Source organism: Phodopus roborovskii, unplaced genomic scaffold (genome assembly GCF_943737965.1).
Source record: "Phodopus roborovskii unplaced genomic scaffold, PHOROB, whole genome shotgun sequence".
Taxonomy (NCBI): domain Eukaryota; kingdom Metazoa; phylum Chordata; class Mammalia; order Rodentia; family Cricetidae; genus Phodopus; species Phodopus roborovskii.
The window spans coordinates 1,863,450-1,879,629 of NW_026125543.1; the positions used below are offsets into that span (position 1 = coordinate 1,863,450).

General features: G+C 41.2%; 1 protein-coding gene across 5 annotated transcripts in view; it reads right to left on the reverse strand.

The window, feature by feature from the left end:
* Positions 1-397: 397 nt before the first annotated feature.
* Nbea (neurobeachin) overlaps positions 398-16,180 on the reverse strand; it is a 511,635-nt gene continuing 495,852 nt past the window's right edge. For all 5 annotated transcript variants that reach the window (XM_051176972.1, XM_051176974.1, XM_051176973.1 and 2 more), the window contains 5 exons: positions 15,873-16,043; positions 6,510-6,611; positions 4,702-4,898; positions 2,751-2,902; positions 398-880 (listed from right to left, as the gene is read on the reverse strand). In XM_051176972.1, coding sequence (XP_051032929.1) covers positions 790-880; positions 2,751-2,902; positions 4,702-4,898; positions 6,510-6,611; positions 15,873-16,043 — 713 coding nt within the window. In that variant the 3' untranslated portion in view covers positions 398-789. The remainder of the gene's footprint in view (positions 881-2,750; positions 2,903-4,701; positions 4,899-6,509; positions 6,612-15,872; positions 16,044-16,180) is intronic.

Genomic DNA, 16,180 nt, shown 5'->3' on the forward strand with positions numbered 1-16,180 from the left:
AGGTCCTAAAGGGCAGGGCTGAATATTTTTTTTTGTATACAGTACCAACAATGGCAAATAATGGCTTAGTATCCAAATGGTATATGAGCAAACTTCACTTAGAAGGGATGAATTCAGATTAAAAAGTTTAAATCATATTGTGGTGAAAATGTCAAAATTACCGCTTGAGCCCAAATTCAACCCTTTGAACAAGCTGTGTCCTTTCCGTTTCCTAGCTTGAATGCACCAGTTCCATCAAAACGTGGGGAGTAGGGAGCATGCAGGTTGTAACTCCACAGTAAATTAACAAAGGCTGCTCTTTCTTTATACAAGGTTTCACTTTTACAAAAGTATCCCTTTAAATAAGATGCATATGATGTACAAAGTATCAAACGTGGGTTTCGTTTTTTTTTTTTTTTTTTTTTTTCTCAGCTTGAAAAGAGGCTGGAAATGGGATGCAGGTTAGGTTCAAAGCTTAAACCTTGTAACAACTGGACACAAGGTTCCTCAGAATTGTCAAAAGTCTCTTGTGAGGCTTCCTACAACCTTTCTCAATAAACGACAATATATGAAATAATTACCAAAACGTCTCCTAATTCAGATAATTTACATGATATGAGCTTGCTTGACAGCAGCTGGTGTTCAGTCCTGGAAAAACAGGGTGAAATGGCTCCTGACTATGATGTTCGGTGACTGCTGGGTGGATGGATGTACAAACAGAGCCGATGCAGACGAGTGTCCCCACCAGAGATACTGCCTTTCCACAGAGCACGTGTGCTCTCACTTGAACGCGGCTTCTGCAGCTTCTCTTCAGTACCTGTTCTGATGCTCATAATGCCACCGATTAAAATCTATATTAAAAGCTACAATGCTGCCGGAAGCCATGCCTGTGATCAGAGTCCTGTAAAAGCAGAGACATCGGTGAAAGAGAGAGAGGAAAACAGTACGAACTTGCCACTTTATGCTGGACACAGGCCTTATCTCAAAAGTCCTCAAGTCTTAACTGTGTTCATTGACAGAGGTCTAGCGTTTCTTCTTGATTTTGCCAAGAGCCTACTCAGCTAGTAGAGAGCCCTGCTGGACAGCATTAGTCAGGCCCATAAAAATAAAACCACACACTGTAGATGACCTGGGCTCCACTGCCTCTCAGCTGTTTGTATTTATGGTCTATCCTTATCTTCCTCGGGGACCAACCCCGGGCTTTTCTGTGGAATTCTGGCCTTTAGTTTTTAGTGTACTTTAACCACTCCATCCCTTACCTACTCTCTCTATACCCTGAATATGGGGGGTGGTGGTGGACATGTGAACCACAAGTCATCCTGAAGCCTCAGGTACCAATTTCATTTTGTCTCCTGTATAGCTTAGCCACTATACACAGCAGGTAGTATCAGAAAACCTCCCGACTTAGCACATCCATCACGAGTCACTATAGTCACCATGTAGGTGAGCTTATCTCTATCCCCTCTTGTTTGTGCTTCCTAACCAGAGGCTCCTATCTGTGGAAGGTTCAATACCACTGATTGAGTTCAAGTCTTATGATTTCTGTCTTGATGGAGCAGTGTGCTTAGCTGTTAATCCAGACCATCATCAGACAAATGTGTCTTGCACATACTTTTCCAGCAGGTATTTCTCAGTTATACTTTCTGTTCAGGAACTATCCCAATGCAGCCCTGCTTTGCACAGTACACATAATCAAAATTAAGAATGGGATTAAAATGTGAACAGGTAAGTAGTTGTCACTTATCCTACACTACTATGGCTCTGCATATGTTTGTTGATGGCCACTCTGAGATACCCTGACAAATGGCCCCACCTCAGCCTCCTCTCACATGGCCAATCATCTCTTCCCAGGATCTGGACCTGCTCCCCTACCATGAAATTAGATTAGGATCATGCGATGGGTCACACACACACACACACACACACGCACACGCACGCACGCACGCACGCACGCACATATATATATTCATTCTTAGCATTTTGCTGGATCCTTCAGCTAAAATAGGGGTAATAGATATTTGCAAAAAAGCATGTGAATGAATTGAAGGACAAATATTTAATCTACTTGAGAAGACATTTAAAATACATTAAAAAACATTCATGTACACATACAAAAAAATAGGAGATAAGCCACATCTATTTTCTGGTACTGTAATAGTAACTATAAGCTTTCCTTAAAAACTTTTATTCTTCAGACTGCATCAAGTCACACTGTTTTTATCATTTGTGTGTGTGTGTGTGTGTGTGTGTGCACGTGCGCACGCGTGCGCTCACAGGGAACTAATTTGGTTTCAAGTCTCAGACGCTCTGTCTTGAAATGGGCTCTCTCTTGGAGCCCATGGACTTGGCTAGGCTGGCTCATAAGCCCAGGATCATCATGTCCCATCTCTCTAGGGCTGAGGTTGTAAGTGTGCACCATGCCTGGCTTCTTTATGTGGGTTCGGAGATTTGAACTTGGGTCCTCATACTTACACAGCAAGCAATTTACTGATTGAACATGTACATCTTTTTCTTGATGTCCTCTGTACCATTCTACTATACTGTAAAAATGCTTTATTACATTTATTATATGTGTTAGTTCTTAAAATATTTCAAAGCCAATATTCTTCCAAGAAAACTTTTCTACAGTTGAAAAGTTGTACCTTCCTTGTGTTGTTACTCATCTCCAGTCTGCCCTTTCTGTGTTGCTCTTTCCTCAATCTGGGTAGGATGAGGAGAATGCCAAGTTTCCAGCCTATTCTTGTGATCACACTGCCCTTGGCATGGCTTACCTTTGGTCATGGGATAAATCCATTGCCCTAATGCCAGCATCACATCCAGGGTAAATGTACAGCTGCTTGAAGTCACAGGCTTGCCAGACCTCTACCACACCATTGTCTCCTCCAGTCACCAAGTTCTGTCCATCGCTGCTCAGCAGAATAGCCTTCAGGAAAAAAAAAAAAAAAAAAACAGATACCAATGATCTCTTCATTTGCTGTTTCATGTCAATGGTCATGACTGATCAGCAATTAGCTGAATAGTCAAGCATTTTCCCTAGTGTATACAAGCTTAACCAACAAAACACACAAGCACCAATACAAAACCACCACCCACTCACCAACCAAACAAGCACCAGGTAACCAACTATGAAACAACCAACAAACCACCAGCTAAACAACAAACAACCAGGCATCAACTCACCAATCACATCCAACTACTAATCATCCAACCACCACTAACCAACCACCAATCATCCATCAACTACCAACCAATCAACTACCACCAGCCAACCAACCACTAACCAACCACCAAATAATCATCCATTAACCATCAATTAACCAACTAACTCCCACCCAACCAACCACCAGCCACTACCCAACCATAAACCAACCAAAACCAACTACCGAATAATTAACTACCCACCTACCAAGAAACCAACAGACTACCAACCAACAATCTGGAATCTCCTCAACATTATCTCCTTATTGAGCCAACTGTCCAAGTTTCCTAGATTCAATTCACAGAACTTTCAGTATGGAATTTATCAAAGGTTATTTATTTATGTATTTATTTATTAACAAATACATAGGGTCTATTAAAGCCACTGGAAAAGAACATTTTTTAAGGGGAAAGAGAGATGGCTTAGTGGTTAAGAGTGCTTCCTGCTCTTCTAGAGGACACAAGTTTGGTTCTCAGCACCCATGATTTATAATCACCTGTAACTCAAGATCCAGGGGTTCTGATGACCTCTTCTGTTTCTGAATTCAAGTTTTCACACTCCCTGCTCCCAAATATAGCATAATTAAAATAAAAATCTTTAAAGCTAATTTAGTTACAAAATTATGAAAGTCACAATGAGAATATTATTGCCAATCTTATCTAGGGAGAACATTGGGAGATGTTATCAATCTGTGGGAACACTGCATTTTGTGAAGCTCTGAGTGTTACTAATGGAGGCCTAGCTTATGTCACAATAACTTTTAGTACTGAGTCACTAGCCATTGTACTTCATGAGGCCAATAATGAACTTGGAACTGTAGTCAAGGCATCTTTGTTTTGTAGTGCCACATGTCCTGATCATTTTCTGTAAACTTGGAAGTACCCTAGATATATCTGGGAAGGAGGAATTTTAATTGAAAATGAGTCTCCATAGATTGGGCTGTAGGCAGGCTTGTAGGGCATTTTCTTAATTAGTGATTGAGTTAGGAGAGCCCAGCCCACTTGGGATGATGAAACCCCTGGGCAGGTAGTTCTGACTTGTATAAAAAAGCAGGCTGAGCAGGCCATGAGGAGAAAGCCAGTAAACAATGTTCCTCTTTGGTCTCTGCTTCAAGGTTCCTGCGTTGAGTTTCTGCCTTTCCTTCATGATGAACTGTGTTCAAGCTGAAATAAACCCTTTCCTCTCCAAGTTGCCTTTGAGAAAGGTGTTTTATCACAGCAACAGAGACCCTAACTAGGACACCTGGGAAGCATAGAGCTGAGACCACTGTTAGGAAAGGGGTTTGGAATGCTCTTCTCTAGGCAAACAGCTGTGGTCTCTAGAGTCTGTCTCACTTATTGAGTTGCTTTTTCAGTACTGAGGAATCTTGGGTTTGTTCATAGCATCCACCAACATGAGTTTGCATGCTTTTAAACCAGCATATGTTTAAGTGGATGTTGGGGAAGCTCTACACCAAGCCACTTTTATGCCAACCAAGTTTGAATGCCATGGCTTCTTGCTGCTCAACACTAATGTGTACTTACCCGAGTGGAATCATTTATCTCCATTTGAGCCAAAAGTTTTCCATTAATGCTGAAGTTGCTAAACCGTCCTCGCTCATAGTATATGATGCAGTGGCCTTCACTGGATACAGAAATTAGGCGTGGGAACAGGCAGTTTTCTGGCCCTTCTAGGGCCCTCAGCAGGTCTCCAGTGATGGTATGGACAAGGCAAGGGCCCTCTGCAGTGGGGAACACAGATGCCAGGCCAATTAGAGAGAATGCCTGGACCACCAACCCAAAATCACACTTGTGTGGGCACTGGAGTTCGTTAAAGGAGATGAGGATAACAGAGGTATGCAATGGCTATAGCACACACATGCATGCATATACACCCATGTCACTCACCTACACTCATACACACAGTAATGCAGTATCTACAGTGCTGTAAGGTTTTAATCTCTTCCTCCACTTCCAATAACAGTCATCACAACAGGCTTTAGTTCCCAAGTCAAGTGAGCAGAGAGTGTGCCCAAGTTTATCTGCTGTGTCTTAGAAGGTTCTCATTAAGAGGATGATTAGAACTGGTGCTAAATTTATCTGGTTGCATCAGATTTCAGCATCACAGTATAGAGATGCCACTACCAAGCAAGCTTTGCTTTTGTGGTTTATATGTAAAATGTAAATGTGTAATTAAGAAGTTAATCGATTGATTCAGACTACAAAAATATTTTTGCCTTTTAATATTAACAGTGGAGCAAAAATGTAAAGGGTGCCTAGAAAGGCTTATCTTCAGAGCAATTTTATGACCTTGGAAAATATATTAAGTTTTCACTGACCTCATCCTGGAAACAAATGCTGTAACTTCATACTATATGCCTGCCTCTTTGCTCACTCAAAAACCAAAGCCTGCAAAACTGTGGTTACATTTTTATTAGTCAACTGATTTGAATAGCCACAGTTTTACATGCAAAAAGGTGTCAATATCAAATTCTACTTAATCACTCCTCTGACTAAAACGGGGAGGGCTATGGAGACTTGTGGCTAAGAGCGAATCCCTCTGCTGTCACTACTTGTAGGAAAGTAGCATTTGCCAGCAACTGCAGAGCTAGGCTCACTTGTTCTGAAATGCAAAGCAAATGATGTCTTGTTCTCAGACTGCTCATACTCATTCTATAATGTTGCTGAAAAATCTTTCACAACAGTATCTGGTCAACTGGTTTCTCAGGCCTTGATTAAAATAAAAAAAAAAAAGCAGCAACCGCCCCCCCCAAAAAAAACTTCAAGGAATTCCCACCAATGTTAAGCCCTCCCACATCTTGGGCTCCAGGTCTCTGCCCAGCTCTGGCCAGTCTCCTACACTCCAGCCCTCATCGTCTTTCTGCCTTGAGAGTTCCCTTAGAAGAATGTAATCCCTGTCAGCAGAGCCCAGAAGAGCCACCTAAGTTTCCTCTTCAGATGACAATTCTTCCACAAAGGCAAAGAAGCAAGGTCTGTCCCCTTTCCCACTCTCCCTCAGCAGTCAGCTTGGCACCTGTAGAGGAAGTAGAAGTCCTAGTGGTATGCCTCCATTGCCCTTTAAATGCCCCCTGTCATAGCTGCATCCTATGGATTCATTGCAAAGTTAGTTTACCAGTGTCTGGGGTAGAATGCTGCTGACCACGTCATAAACTTCTGACCATATTTTATGGCAATGCTGATAAATATTACTAATCTCTGGCAAAGCTAAGCAACTGCAGAGAACCCAGATGCTACACCTGTCTGTGTTGAATCTCTGAAAGAAATCAAGAGTCACATTTAGCTAGAAAATGCTCACTGCTTAGAGACAGAGCATGAAATAAATGGCTTCTGACCTTTAGCACCACTGATAACAAGTCCGAGTTCCGCACAGACGGAGACACAGACAACTTCATGGTCATGGCCTGTGAGGACAGCTCTGGGCGCAGGATAGTCACCTACAAAGAAACAGCAGGAGGACATCACTGGAGATGAGTGCAGACACGATGAGCTGCTTATAAAACAGCCATCAACCATGAGGAAGGACATTTACTAGCTGCATGAGCAGAGCAACTCACTTTACCTTTCTGGCTGTCCCTCGTATGTGATATGGCATAACTACTGTCCCTACTACAGGGACAGCAGAGAAATTAATCCATAGTGTGCTCAGAGGTGTCAGGGGCTGTTCTCTCAAACAGGCAGTTATATGTGGGATCATGTAGTCATGGCAACATCATGTGAGGTCAGGTCATCTCACTGTTTCTAGTTCCAGCTTGAATATGAGCATGGGAGACCCAGAGCACTGCGCAACAGTAAACCATGTCTGAATGCACAGTGACCAAAATTAACTCAAACCCTAATGATGATGTGTGGCTCACCTCACTGTGGGTATGGTTCTGAACACGTGTTCCTGCACTGTGTGCCACAAAACTTTAACTTCCTGAAGTCTGACTGAGATCCCAGACAAGCACAGGTTAGGGACTGTAGTTCTTTCTATCACAAGTACCTTTTTAGGCTATTACAGACACATGACAGTTCAGTTACCTATGCCTACTGTCATCTTCAGCCTGTATCAACTTAATATACATTTAGACTGGATTGCATCAGACTGTGATTTTTCAAATGTGCTGATATGACTTTTGTTAGAATACATTAAGTAAACTCTGATTTGGGATTAAAACAGTATTTCAAATCATTTTGAAAGGGACTAAACATGCTCCTGCCTGTAATATGGATTTACATAAAGTGGCATTCTCAGCATTGAGAGTATAAAATCAGAATGTCCATGGACTCTGAAAAATGTCCACAATTCTTTACATCTTCCAGTGTCCAGTACTCAACCCTCAGTTAAGTTTTCATGTTAAAACAGAAACATCACCTTGATGAGTCTTTTCTTCCTCCTGTAATAAATGGTAAAGTTAAAAGTTTACCAAAGAACTGTTTTAAAGTAAATGTCTATGACTTGTCATGGGTAAATGTTTGATTTGTACACCATTTCTACACCTGTATAACTATGCTTATACAAAAATGTTATGGGTGCAAAGGGGTCAAGAGTGGAGAAAGCTTAAGAAACTGTTCCGTTCCACCACAGTCTGTACCACAAGGCTCTGTAGGGCCACTCATCCCCTTCCAGAGTGCCTAGTGTGATGAGAGCTGGATTTGAGTGGCAACTTCCATGTCTGAATCCTATGCTCTCAAACTCACTTAAAAACAGCCCCCAAATCTCTTCAGGCAAACAGGAAGAGGAGAGGGGAAACGGGAGGGAGTATGGAAAAAGTTGCAAAGGAAAAACAAGTATCTCAATTTTCTGCTTCTTAGGAACAAAACTAGCTAGGAAGCCAGGCTGAGTCATCCCCCATTGACAACCTCACTCTGAATACACTCTCCAATTGCCTGGTTGCCTTCAACTGTCCAGAAGCTGAGGCCGAGTTATCAAAAGTGAAGATATGTAACATTCAGTAGTAATGTTAATGATAGCTTGTAATACCCAATTTCCAGGAACAACACACTTGTTCAAATCTTACATGGCTTATATTCAGCCATGTCTCATTTTTCTTCTTCTCATTTTTAAAGCAATTATACTAAATTCATATGGTCTATGCCACTGGTTCATCTTGGATGTCTGTAGTATCATTTTAGCAAAGAGAATGTATATAGAAAACCACCTTTGTGTGTATAGTTGAACACAACAACTTCATTTTGAGTCACTAGCTTCACAAGCCATTGTTGTTGCACCTTGAAGAGTCATACTGTAACTTATAACTGCAGCTAACCCTTTCAAAATTTAAAAAAAAAATTATTTTCTAACAGATCAAGATCAGTAGGTATTTTCTTGAGGACAGAAAATTCTATATTTTGTACTAAATTTTATTCATTCCAATGAGACTAAAACTTCTCTCAGGTAATTACTCAGATGAAATCCCTTTGTGGTCATAATTTGCTATAAATTTTTTTTCCTGTGGAACTTTGCTTTAAGATTAATTGTGAATAAGGCTTTTTTTCTCTAGCTAGGGTTAAGGAGTCCAAGAATACATTGCAAGATGTAAGAGAACCAAGTTGGTTCTTGCAACATAGCAGCTAGATTTGCCTTTGTTTCTGGAATTGGGGAATTTTTTAAATATTTATTACACATTAAGTATTTATATGTTTAAGATTAAGGAAATAAAATGAATTCATTTGTCCTCAATCCTGCATAAGAAATGTAGAACTGCTTACACACCCTTCCCACATCTTAAAGAGCATCACACATTTTTGGAAGTTCTGAGTTCTCTCTTCTGTTTACTGTTTGTTTGTTTTTGTGGAGTAGGTTGTTCAGCTTGGGAAGATTTTGAGTTCCTTGTCTGCTTTCTTCCTGTGAATTCCTTCTGGATGGGTGCCTCCCCACACCCCCATCTTGTCTTTCAGAGAACTGCCCTGGTTTTGGCCTTAGGTCTTGGCACTCCTCTTCCCAAGAACCATGCTCTGGCCTGAGACCTGGCACTCACAGTACAGGCGCAGTTGTGGGGACATGAAGGCTCAAGGGCTGGCATGTGCATCTGCTGCCCAGTTGCCCCTTTAGCACTGATGTAACCCTGGGAGAGTTGACAATTTTCTGCTTCTTTGGAGATTACCCATGTTTACTGAGTTTTCTCAGATCTATCGTCATGAATTTTCCTTTTGATGCATTTCTGAAATGCAGATTGGGGGAATGGGCACTGTAGCCCACAGCACTTTGCCATCAGCTCTAAATCTATAATAATGGACAAACTGTGGTAATGGTCTTTGAATAATGGTAAGGTATCTGTCAACCTTAAGTTTGTCTGAAACATATTTACAAAACTGAAAAACTGTGCTTCCAAGATAACTTGAGTTTCCTGTTAGAGAGATAATTAGGCATTAGTAATGTGCGTGCGTGCGTGCGTGCGTGCGTGCGTGCGTGCGTGCGTGTGTGTGTGTGTGTGTGTACACTTGTAGGCCAGAGGCTGATATCCACTGTCTTTTATTGCTTCTTAACCTCATTTTTGAGACGGAGTGTTTCAATGAACCTGGAGCCTGATGTTTTGGCTAGACTGGCTGGCCAGTGACCACCAGAGCTGGGGAGGCAGATGTGTAAGGTCACTTCCTGACCACCCCAGTGTGTGCTGCGCTGTGGAATCCAAATGCAGACTCCCTCCTACTTGGTTAACTGTACTTACCTACTTTGTCTTCTATCCCAGACATACTTTTAGTTTCTCAGATTATATTGGAGATATTAGTACACTGAAAAATCCTGAAATTATATCTTTAACAAATTGTTAAAATGTTTATTTTCCTAATATTCTATGAAAAAAAAGCGTTCATTCAGTGGTAAAGAATTAAGAAAAAAATGAACAAAAACAATTTTAAATTCCTTATTTCCACAAGGAAGTAAGTTCTTTGAAGAGCTATCTAATTGCTTTTCATTATGATCTCAGATCATGGAGGTATGGAAACTAAACATTAAGTGGCACTGTTTGGGGCTCTGGAAGCATTGCTCTTTTCAAAAACTGTTCCAGCTTCAGCTGTGAAAGTAAAGAAAATGTTCTTCAAAGCTTCTGAGTTGGAAAATCTGCAGCAAGGACAAGTGCTTTTCCTATATTTCATCACCAGGGACAGATGTCACACACCCCAACAGTCACTCGAGATCTTGGTAATATCCTGTCACTGTCACAGCACAGCTGATGGATGGAGCTCAGGGTTAAAGGGCCTGGCACAGAGGGAGGTGCAGGTGAGACCTACTCTCCAAGGACCATGGCACTTCACCCCTTCCCCACTCATTTCCTCAAGGATGAGAAACCTCATCTTGCCTCACTCCGGTGCTCTGGATGATAAGGAACAAATGTATCTGGTCCTCACAGTCAAGCACTGGGATTTCTATACAGAAAAGGCTTAAATAATCAGTGTCCATCTCACCTTTCTCAAAAGTCATTTCAGTGTCTTTGAAACAGATGGAAAAGCTACAAATGCTGCACACAGATCTGACAGGAGTGCTCTCATTACGATGGCCTGTAGCTTTGAGGACGGTGAGCACAAAGTTGCTCCGGTTCCTACTGAAATAAGGGGACTGACACCCTTCTAATCAGCTAAGGAATGAGTGCTGAGGCTTGGGGACCCACAGTCCTCAGGGCCGGTCTGGGGCATCAGAGGATGAGCCTCTTACAGACACAGTCGTAATGCCACTGCTGAATCGAGGTACAAACCATTTTCATTCATGCTTACTTACACTTAGAAAAATATAATGGAATTTTAATTTAAAGTTCCAAAATAAAGTATCAGATGTTATAGTAATTCCATTGACACTGTGATTTCAAATATTTACCAGAAATCTCCTGGACTAGCAAGCTAAAAACAATGACTGTCAGACTGGCCCATGATGGGGTGTCCTTTATCACACCCTCACAAGGATCAGGACTTGGTATTTTTTCTGGTTATTCCTCTTCTACAAAACAGCCACAATATGCTCGAATACCCCAGTCTATGGGCCAAAGTTGTCTGGTCAGAGAACAAAGTAGTCACTCCTGATTTTGATGTTATATCCAACATAGGCTAAACACCTTTCTTAGAGTCTCGGGCCTATAAAAGGAGAAGACAACCAGAGAACAAGAGGAAAGCAGTCCCACTCCTGTCACAAGCCCAAAAATGTCTCTAGGAATGATATGGGACACTATGTAGATAGTTTCATCCCTTCCTGTTCTGAGCCAGGATAATCCATTATGGACATATCCATGTGGCCTCAGAACGTCCTGTGACTGAGTAGTATCACAAGCTGCTCACTCTAATGTTTATGACCCTAGATAAGATTCCTTGGATTGAGAAATGAGCCAACTAGCTTCATGTATATATTTAACTAAAGACTGCTTCTGGGCCAGTCTCATCTAGAGCGTATCACAATGTTGGTCAGTGGTGGCTGAGGAACTAGCTCTAGGATTGTCTTTGGATAATAGGTGTGCTGGCAAATAAAGAGGTGAACATAGTTTGGTAGATGTTGGGCTGAAGGCTGCAGCTGATGGGAGAGTCGGTGTGCAGGGCTGAGTCCAACACAATGGGAGGCCAGAGAAGGTGTGTCTGCACAGCTAGGGACCCCTTGTCAGTCCTCTCCTTTCATAGTCTGCTTAGTGTTTATACATGGGCAGAGAGACCTGGGTTTAAAAAGAGGATCAGAACAGCATATAACTTTCTCACACATATTACTCAGTGGATATTGCTGGATTTGATTTGGAAGATGAGCACTGAATCCCCTTCCAGGGTTTTATATTGCTATAGTTTTAAAATTTTTCATATGTATGTATCAATCAAAATAAACATTTAAATTACATTCTTTAAAGCAGACTGGTCTTGAGCTGAGGTCCTAATACATTTTCTGGGTCTACTGAAGACACAATGATGTTAACTCGCTCCTCTTGTGACTATCTTGTTGGAAGCTACAGCACGTAATGAGAGCTGTCAAGTCCCAAGATCAATGAAACTTGCGCCCTGGGGATTCCACAGGAATAGCATTGATCTGGTTAAAGCTCACCAGGCAGAGATGGGCTGTAATATATTGCAAAGAAGGGCTCTGGAGGATAAGCGGCCAAGTCCAAGACACCTACCTGACAAAAAATTCAATCAGCTCCTAGCACAAATTGCCTGCCCTGCTCTGCGTTCTTTCATGCAGGAGGCTGCTTCCAATTAAAGTGCGCAAATTAATTTTTATCACTTCCAAATTAGTTTCAGAATTTGTGTAAGGCTGTTTCAAATGAAAGCACCTGTCCCTCATGTCTTTGCAAGTGTGTTATCTAGCCAGGGACCTATTGTAAATCTCCAGGATCATTTTTCTATGTTCACCACCACAGGAAAGAACAACAATAGCATCATCAGTATAAAATGCATTAACAGGACCATCAGACTTGTAGCATGAGCAGGTAACCTGTTCCTTTATAGTCCGGAATTCTGTGTCATAATCTGCAAATTTCTATTGTCTTTGTCTTTGTGACATAGCCATTGAAATGGAAAACAAAACAAAACAAGACAGCAGGAGACTTCGGAGATGTCTAAATCAGTCACAACAATTTATTTGACATAATGAAACTAACCTTTCTACAGCTGCCTAAAAATCTACAAACATTACTCATTTTTCTTTGTAGAATAAAGGCATCCATTATTATGTAGTGCTGACAGTACAAAAGAAACAAGTATATTAAGGCCCTTTGACCTCCTGGCTAGATTTCAGCCATACATTAAATCAGACACAAATCCTCATCCCATGATGCTGGTTTGATGAACGAGTCTGGTGTTGTCTCTACACCATAGAAAATGATTCAGTGTCTAAGGTAAGCTAATCCCCAGATTGAAGCAGCTACTGGGCAACAGTGCTAGGTTAGATAAATATATACACCCTTTAGGTCTAGATAAATATATACACCCTCCAAACCCAAGAACATTATGCCATACATTGTTACCAGTTTAGCATAACTACCCTTTTGGTATAGAACAGCAATGTATTTTGAGACAGAAAGCACATACAACCTGGTCCTCTGCCTTGTGACTTAGTAGCTAGACTAGATTAAATTCAACAGTTTCTTTCTTATCATCAGTTTGTTTGTTTGTTTTTTTTTTTTTAATGATAATGACTGCATGTCTATGGCAGTACCATGGCTGTCACCGGTATGATGGTCTATGTATTCAGTGCTGTGGCTGCCTTTAAAAACATAAATTGACTCAGCTGCTTGAGTCAAGCATAGATATTTTGTGAAGACAGACTGTTGTAGAGAAAGGCATAAAAGTATCAAATTGATCAAATATTAAATATTATTACCCATTTAAGGGTTTTATTCTTGTGGTTATCCATTTAGCAACTCACAAATCCATACCCTAAATGTGAAGTTCTGGGTATGTGTTCATGTACTGATATTACTTGATAGAGCTATTGAGTCATGGAAGTATTCAATGTGCTTAGTCACTCAGGAGACAGGACTTAACTCCTGAAGGTGGGGGTTGGGCTTCTTCTGTTTAGCACCTACAGCCACTTAGAGTCTCAGTAGGGACACAACAGACACAATCTCAGATGGCAGACACAAGCTCAGATCAACTGCTCTGCCTGTACTGTATCTGCTCCTCCTGCTTTTTCTAGAACACCCTTCCCTCCACTGAGGACAACAGGAGACACACACCCATGGCCACATTTCATGCCAGGCTGAGGACTGCAGTGTCCTTCATGGACATGTGTAGGTCCAACGACGACAAGGAGGTTTGACTTAAAAAATTCTTATACATGGAAGAAATATTGAAAAGCACATTTTGGTAATTGACTTTTTAAAGGATAATCTTATCTTTATTTAAGGTTGAAATAAAATGCTGCGTTTTAACTCAGAGTGTGATGGTATATGCCTTTAATCTGAGCACTAGGAAGGCAGGGGCAAGTGGACCTCTGTGAGGTTGAGGCCAGCCTGTTTTACATACCTATTTCTAGGACAAGCGAGGCTACATTGTAAAACCCTGCCTCTAAAAATGCTGTTTTCAAAAATAAACATTATACTGATAGCTTCACTCTTATTGATTCACATAAGCACTGGACATTTACATAGCCTCTGTTACCAGGGACTTTATTCTAAATGTTGTTAGATTTACCTTTACTGATGTATCAGCACTTGCCATCTATAGGGTTAAAGACACCTTAGATCATAGTTTAACCAACACAGGTAGTTACCATAATTTAGTGTTTCTTTAAAATTCTGTGCCTAATGACAGTATGTAACATAAAATCCCTATTAAGATGTGAGTTCCCCTTCAAGAGTTATTTCTTTAAATGATGTGTATGTGATCTGTGTAGGGCACACACATGTGAGTACAGGTGTTCACAGGAGTTACAGGCATTGGATTTCTCTGCAACTGGAGTTACAGTGATAGAGCCTCCTGATGGGTGGGTGAGTGCTGGCAATCAAATCTGGGTCCTCAGATACATCTCTATAGCCCCAGGAATTCCCTTTTTCAATTATCCCTCTGAGCTTCACTTTGAAGATTTAATTAGGTATAAACTCTGTTCTGTTGCTTTTGAAAATTCCTTTTTTCTTCTCTCTTTTATTTTTATTTATTTATTTATTTATTTTTGTTTTTCGAGACAGAGTTTCTTTGTATTGCTTTGGAGCCTGTCCTGGAACTAGCTCTATAGACCAGGCTGGCCTGGAACTAACAGAGATCTGCCTCCTGAATACTGGGATTAAAGGTGTCAGCCACTACACCCAGCTAAAATTCCTTTTTCTTATAAGGTCTAGTTTCTGTCACTGTCTATATAAGATGACACAAAGCCCTGATGCTTGGACATTTTAAGGAGTGCTTGGAAATGTGATGTGGTATGCTTCAATAAAACACATATATTAACACTTCATGTGTGGAGTGACAGCCCCCCTCCACCCCTCCACACCACCACACACAATAGAACTCTGCTACAGATGAGATGCCTGTTTTAGAAGTGAACTTAAGGATATTACCTTGTTTAAATTTATCAGGACATGTTCATTGATAATGTAGAATTGGCAAGAAATTATTTTAACATGTTAGAAAACCTCTGAGTCACTGTCACACCTACTCCATAGTGTAGGCTAGAGGCCTTCAGTTTCCAAACTCTTCTCACCCCTACACCAAAAGATAAGCATCACTTCACAGCACACTTCCAAATCCAGCTATGGACACTGAGATCAAACTCCAACTTCTTCAATACATGTACATATTTCTGTAATTTCTATTCTGATAGGGCCTTGATTCCTATCCATCAACAGCCATCTCCTGTTTTTGCAGCATCCCAGATAAAACTCACACAAGCTGGAAGACGCACGGGACATAAAGGCCATTCTTGCCATTCCTCCTCACACAGGGCCTGATGGACATACAGGAGAGATCGTCCCAGGCCACGGACATGGAGAAAGTAATGAGCCACTCGACTGACCGAGGCACAGATAACTAAGGAAGGCTGAGATTATCTTTGCTGAGAGAAACCCTGAGACTGAATAGCCTCAGTAACATTTCTGAAGCCTGGGGACATCTGGGTGTTGGGGACAGTAGCTGAGATGATCAGTGGTCATCACGAGAAGACCTGGGACTCTCCTCAAGTCATAGTAATTGCTCATGTTTACACTTTTCTTTTGCTACTTAAGCTTTTACATTTTAAGTTCTTTATAGATTCCATTAAAATGAAGGACATAAAACAACAAGACACATTTAAGTCACTCATTGTCAGAAACACTTACTGCTGTTGGGGTTGTCTCCTATGATGTGGTGCCTCCCACTCCAGTACCAGAGAAGCAAGGTGGCATCCCGAGACCCAGACACAATGTAGCAGTCCCCACCGATGTAGGACTCCGACCTGGCCAGGCATGTGACCACATCCCAGTGGCCGAATACAATCTGTGTCAGTTTCCCTACAACACAGAATGACATCACTTAGACTCATTGTCTTTGTGGAAAGAGACTTAATCTTGTTTTAATAATTAGTGAAAAGAATTCAAACCCTCCAAACTTCAAAATATGAAAATCCATTCACAGGTGACTTTTAAGG